Consider the following 6,485-nt stretch of genomic DNA (forward strand, 5'->3'; position numbering starts at 1 on the left):
AAAGTTCCTAATCCAGGCTTTGAGGAGAAGCTTCACAGGAGCTTTTCTGGAAGAGGTCTCATTAAACTGAGATTAGGAGGATGCAGAGGAATTAGCGGTGAAAAATGCAGGAAGGTATTCCAGGCATAGAAACAGCCTGTGCAAAAGCCCAGAGGCAGCGAGCGCCTGGTGAGTTTGGCAACTGGCGATAATAACAGCTCCCATCATTCAGCGGGTGCCTACGCAGAGTGCTAAGCTCTGTGTGTGCATTATCTAGTTCATTTTCACAGCAACCCCAGGAGGTGTTTGATTTACAGAGGAGGACACTGAGGCATAGAGAAGTTAAGTACCAGTGTCTCCCAGCTGGCGACTGGAGTTGCTGGGGAGTTGAACCCAGGTGAACTCCAGAGTCCATGGTAACAATCAGTATGACAGGAGCATTAATGGTAGATGTGGAGCGCAGCTGCCTCTGAACCAGCAGGCCTGTCACTAGGGCCAGAGTCCAGGCTCAGGGTGCTCCCAGCTCCATCCCCAGACTCCAGCTAAGATTCTCGGCTGCCCCTCCCCTTCCCTGCCCTGACCTCTCCACACCTGTAGGCAGATATGGGCACTGCTGCCTCCTGGTGGCTGAAGGTCCCTAGTCCCCAGCCCTGCCTGGTGTTCGTAGGTGGCATTCATTGTTTTTCTTTGGGGCAGATGATGACAGCTCCTGTCAGCCAGCCTCACAGAGCACTGTTCCTGTCCTGTCCTTATTCTGGTTGTCAGCCGCAGTCTGGGAGGTGGCCAGTACAGTAGTGGGGGTCCCGGGGTTACAGTCTGAGTTTGCCCAGCCACTCTGTGCTCTGGGACCCAAAACAAGTCCCTTCCCTCCCTGTCTCCCCATTTGTGAAACAGGGCTTTGGACCAGGTGGCATCCGAGGCCCCCACACAGACAGTAGAATCTCTCTCCTCAGGGAGTCCTCAGGGCCACTGTCCAAGTCCACATGGGGAAACTGAGGGCCAGACAAGGAAGGGGCTGGCCCAGCCTCATCTGGAAAGGCTGTGGGGCAAGTCAGGCAGAACGCAGGCCATGGGTGTCTGGGGTTTGTGGTCACGGCCTTGGGGGTGGACAGGAGCAGGCCGCAGGGCAGAGCGGAGGGGGAGGAAGGGGCTTGGCGTTGGGTTAATAATCCCTCGCTGCTTCTTGTCTGGGAGCTGGTTCTGTTTGCAGGGGCCGCCTTACTGTGCATCTTTTACCACGTCACTTATCTTCCTTGTGCTTCAGTATTTACACCTGAAACATGGGCTCTTAGAGCCGGAATTCCTTCTGAGGGAATCTAGTTTTTATCCATTGTAGGAATCCTTGCTTCTATATTCATTCATACCAATATCCCAACCATATGTTTGCATACTTCCAGCAACGGGAGTTCACCACCTTTCCTGGGAGATCTTCCAAGATACAGGGAATCTTGGCTGACTCTGTGTGGGGTTCCAGGAGGTAAAGAGGGAGGCCCAGAGGAGGCCGTGTCCCTCCCCTTCTAGGATGGAGGGCAGGCTTTCGAAGAGGAAAGTGGGACCCAAAGGACTGTGTGACTTGCCCAAGGTTACCCACCAAGCCGATCCCAGCCCCAGGGCCTGGGAGAGGCCACAAGGAAGGCTCCTGGGGAGGGCTCGGCAGCCACTGGTCCAGCTTCCACCTTGGTCCCTGCAGGAGCTGGAGCTGGTGGAGAGCCTGCTGAAGAGCAGACCAGAGGAGCCCGAGGGATGCTGGGAGGCGCGCAGCACAGGGGCCGGGGGCCCACGGGGCAACTCAGGCCGCCAGGAACGGAGTCGGCTGCCCTGGGAGGACACAGCCACCATCGAGGAGGATACGTCCAAGTTGACTGCCCTACGGCTGCGGCTGGACGAGTCCCAGAAGGTGCTGCTCAAGGAGAGAGAGTGAGTGCTGGGAGGCAGGCAGGGGCCAGAGGCCGGGGGGCGGGGGAGTGGGGGACAGGCCAGGCCATGCCAGGGCATCCTCAGAATCAGAGAAGAGAATGAAAATCAGTGTCACAGAATATCAGACCTGCTGAAGGGGGATGGTGCTATTCGGGCTCAAGTCTTGGAACTTTAGAGCAGTGGTGCTCGACCCAAAGACCCAATGCAAGGTTTTTTATTAATTCAGATAATACAAATTAGGCACCTGCTGTTGGCCAGGCACTGTGCTCGGCAGTAGACTATTTACAGCCATAAATAAGACCAGAAATCTCTGCCTTCGTGGAGCTTACGATCTGAGGAGAGAGAGTGCTGTGGGTTCAAATAAAAGCAAGGGAGGAGGGGCAGAGAGGTTGAGCCTCAGACAGCAGGGAGGCTGCTGGGTACGCGAATGGGTCTGGAGCTGATGAGACAGGTCTGGGCTAGAGAGAAAAAATAGGAGTTATCAGTGAGTAGATGATATCGAAAGCCGTGAGCCAGGATGAGCGTGCACAGGGAGGAGGTCAGAGGGTGGACGGAGCCCTGGGCTGGCCGAGTTTGAAGATCAGTCAGAGGACGAGGGAAGGAGATAGGAGAAGCAGCCGGTGAGGGGCAGGGAAACCAGGAGGAACCATTTCTGGAGGAGGGAGGGATCAGCGGGTCGAGCAAGCAGAGGACTGAGCACTGACCAGTGGATTTAGAACATGTCAGTCACCGTTGACCTTGAATAGGGCACAAGCCTGGTTATAATGATATTTTGTAACTTCCCCTTTTCCATCCAGAAGTTAAACATATAGATAGTATAACCTAGCTACACATAATTTTTAAAAAATCAACATAATGCCATGTGAACATGAAGACAGACATCAGGCTGTTGCTTCTACAAGCCAAGGAACACCAAAGATGGCCAGCAAACCACCAGGAGCTAGGCGAGAGCATGGGACAGATTCTCACAGCCCTCAGGTGGAACCAACACTGCTAACCCTTGATCTTGGACTTCTAGCCTCCAGAACTGTGAGACAATAAATTTCTGTTTAAACAAACAAACAAAAAAAATTGACCTCGTGTACTAGCCGAACTGTAAAGTAGAATGGAAAGGAATTTATAATAAAACGTATGTACAGTTGACCCTTGAGCAACACAGGGTTTAGGGGTGTCAACCCCCACATAACTTTTGTTACATGCATAACTTTTGACTCTCCCAAAACTTAACTATGATAGTCCCTTGGCATCCATGGAGGATTTGTTCCAGGATCCCCAGCGGACACCAAAATCCACAGATGCTCCAGTCCCTTATATAAAATGGCATAGAACAATGCATACAGTTGGCCCTCCACGTCCACAGATTCCCAGCCACAGATCGGACATGCTGCAAAACCCAGGGGTACAAAGGGCCGACTCTATATTGAAAAAAATTCGCCTGTAAGTGACCTGCATAGTTCAAACCCATGTGCCTACGTATGGAATGAGAGTGGTGACGTCCATGACAGCAGATACTTACATAGCACATGCTCTAAGTCGGGCACTGTGCTGAAGCTTTACATGTACTTGCCATTTCAGTCGCCTCCCAGGACAGCAAGAAAAGCAGCAGTTTCATGGGTACATGGGTACACCACTCAAATACATGAGTGGTGTCTCTGTGGTGACAAGATTTCCTGAGAGGTGACCAGCCCTTGGTAAAGTTCTGAACAAGGCCAAGCGCAGTCTTCTCTCAATTTATACAGCGACTCTGTTCCTGGGAAACTCTATGTAGTGCGAAAAGTACTTCTCGTTTATGTGTAAATCAAAATGAGCTGCTCAGCTCAGATCGTTTTCACCCCCAGGGGTGTCCATTGGGACATGCACACTTTACCCAGGATGCAGGATAATTCCTGGATGGGCAGGATGTCCTGAGCATTGCAGGTCCCCACCCACTGAATGACCCTGTCATCATGATAATCAGAAACACTCCCACAGATTTCTAACCTAGAGGGTGGCACTGTCCCCTTTGAGAACTCCGTGTCAGAGGCATGAAGCGTTAGATTCAGAAAGGGAGACCAGCATGGCATGGGGTCGGGAAGCACAGCATACTGGAGTGTAGTGACAAGTGCATCTGTTGGTCGAGCAGCTGCTGTGGGCCAGGGCAGGCTCCCTGCTCGTTACCCATGATGCCTCATTTATGTGCAGGATGGGGGTCATGGGAAAACAAGGGAATCCCATCCAGTGATGAAGACAAGAGGAGACCCCTCCATCTGAGAGTCACTGGATAGTGTTTTCCAGCTTTTCTAACTGCAGAACCGTATTTTCAAATCAAGCCTTGCAGGGAACCACAGTAAACGAAACAGGAACAGGGCTTATATTTGGCAGATGAGCTTGGGGATTAAGGAGAGGGTGGCATCTGCCTAGGGGCGGACACTGCCCTGAAGGCCGGGTCACCTCCCAACACCATAAGCTGGGCACCCGCAGTTGTGGGAGGACTACAGCTCCAGGATAAATACAAAACCAGGGTGCTCGTCACAGTGTGGGATGCCAGGGCCTTGAATGCCGACTTCGGCCGTGGCTTCTGCAGGTGCAGACTGCACAGGAGGACTCTGAGCGGAGGGCCCCAGTGGGCTCACCCCTGTGTCTGCCTCTCTCCCTTCCCTCTCCAGGGATAAACTGGCACTGAGCAGGAACATTGAGAAGCTGGAGGGGGAGCTCAGCCAGTGGAAGATCAAGTATGAGGAGCTGAGCAAGACCAAGCAGGAGATGCTCAAGCAAGTGAGTCTTGGAAACCACAGGGGCTTCCTGGAGGAAGAGGCATTGTGCTGCTGAATTTCAGCAGTGGGAATGGAAGAAAGAAGGGAATTCATTCATTGTCAAGCACTAGCCATATGCCACATACTGTTCTGAGTGCCAGGGCAGGCAGTAAGCTCCCCTTGTGGGGGTGGCGGGTGGAAGACCAATAGGAACGAGACAGATAAATTCATAAGCTATGAAGGAGTCAAACCGGAGTAAGAGCAATGGGGTGGTGGGTTACGAAAGACCCATCTGATAAGGCAACACTTGAGGCAAGACCTAAGGGAAGTAAAAGAAACCATCCTGGAGAAGATATGGGGGCAAAGTTCTTGGCAGAAGGCACAGCAAAGGCACAAGTCCTGAGGTCAGAACAAGCCCAATGTGTACAGAAAACGGACGAGTGTGGATGGAGGGTAGTAGGAGAGATGAGGTCCCAAGGGGAGCTTTGTAGACCAAGACAAAGGGGAGGAGTCTGCATGTAGCACTCACTGAGCACTTAGCGTGTGTGAAATCTCACCGAAGCCCCTTGGCAGTCGGGGAGGCTGGGTCCTGATGTTCTCATCTTATAAGTGAGGAAACTGAGACTCGAGCTGCCGGAGAGGGGACTCGGCTTCACCACCACAGTGTGGGGACTCAGGGCAGGCAGGGGTCAGGCTTGATGGCCTTTACCACCTCCTGTGCAGGTCCCCATGGCCACCAGGGGGCGCAGCCACCCAGAGAAAGCTGGCTGGACCTTCTCATTTCCAGAAGGTGGGAGGGCCACAGACAGACCTCAGAGCCTGAAACTGCCCTGGAGGTGACTGACTCTGGTCTTAGGGAATCTCCTAGAATATAGATTCCCCAGACCCCACCCTTAGCTCCTGAATCATCATCTTTGATGCTTGGGTTCAGGAATCTTTTTAATCTTCTTAAATTGTGAAGTATAATCATTTGCAGCAAAGTGAATAAAATACGAATGTGCAGTTTAACAGATAGTTATCAAGATTCTCTCTTGTATATGACTTCTCTCCTCCAGTATTATGGATTTAAGGCTCATCCTTGTCATTGCACAGAGCAGTAGTTTGATGGTTTTCCCTGCTGTCAACTCTGCATTATGTCAGAAGCATCCCAGGTGATTCTGATGTAGCCAGCCTTGCACGCACATGCAGACCGGGTTCAGACCCGCTGGATGTGTTCAGCCAGTGTACACCGAAGGCTGTCCTGTGCCAAGGCCATTCAGGGGTACAAAGGTGGACAGAGAGAAAAGCTCTCACAGTGCAGTTGGGGATGGGATGGAGAGTAGAAGAGGTACCTGCTCCAGGTAGGGAGGACAGGAGAGGCCAAGGCCTGAGAATGAAAAGAATCAACTGCAAAATACCTCAAAAGAGTGTACCAGGCAGAGGGAGCCACACATGCAATGGCCCTGGGGTGGATAGGAACTTGATATATTTGAGGACTGGAAAGGGGACCACTGTGCCTGGGGCACAGTGAACTAAGGACTTTGTAAGATCCTAGGATGGGGACATGATTGGATTTATCTTTTTTAGCAGCTCATTCCAGACTACCTTTGTGGGAAATGGGTTAATGGGAGGCCAAGCGTAGAATGGGAGGCTACATGGTAATGAGGTAGGAAGCCAGAGATGTTGGGAGCAACACAAGAGGTCAGGTTCAGGGTCAGTTCTGGATACCCGGTGGCCCATTTGGGCATAAGCTCCTTGCTGAGCACTCCTGCACCAGCACCCGCCCCTCGGAGCTGGTTCTGGGATATAGCCGCGTGGTCCTCGCATAACTGGGCTGGGCTGTGTCCTGCAGCTCAGCATCCTGAAGGAGGCCCACCA

General features: G+C 52.4%; 1 protein-coding gene across 2 annotated transcripts in view; it reads left to right on the top strand.

Annotated features, from left to right (window-relative positions):
- The first annotated feature begins 1,248 nt into the window (after positions 1-1,248).
- Positions 1,249-6,485, top strand: part of CCDC102A (coiled-coil domain containing 102A) — a 13,111-nt gene continuing 7,874 nt past the window's right edge. The window contains exons 1-2 of one of the 2 annotated variants that reach the window (XM_023530622.1): positions 1,249-1,896; positions 4,542-4,650. In XM_023530622.1, the coding sequence (XP_023386390.1) occupies positions 1,502-1,896; positions 4,542-4,650 (504 nt within the window). In that variant the 5' untranslated portion in view covers positions 1,249-1,501. The remainder of the gene's footprint in view (positions 1,897-4,541; positions 4,651-6,485) is intronic. The other variant, XM_023530621.1, reaches the window with a different exon arrangement.

This window comes from Pteropus vampyrus, unplaced genomic scaffold (assembly GCF_000151845.1).
Source record: "Pteropus vampyrus isolate Shadow unplaced genomic scaffold, Pvam_2.0 Scaffold51, whole genome shotgun sequence".
Taxonomy (NCBI): domain Eukaryota; kingdom Metazoa; phylum Chordata; class Mammalia; order Chiroptera; family Pteropodidae; genus Pteropus; species Pteropus vampyrus.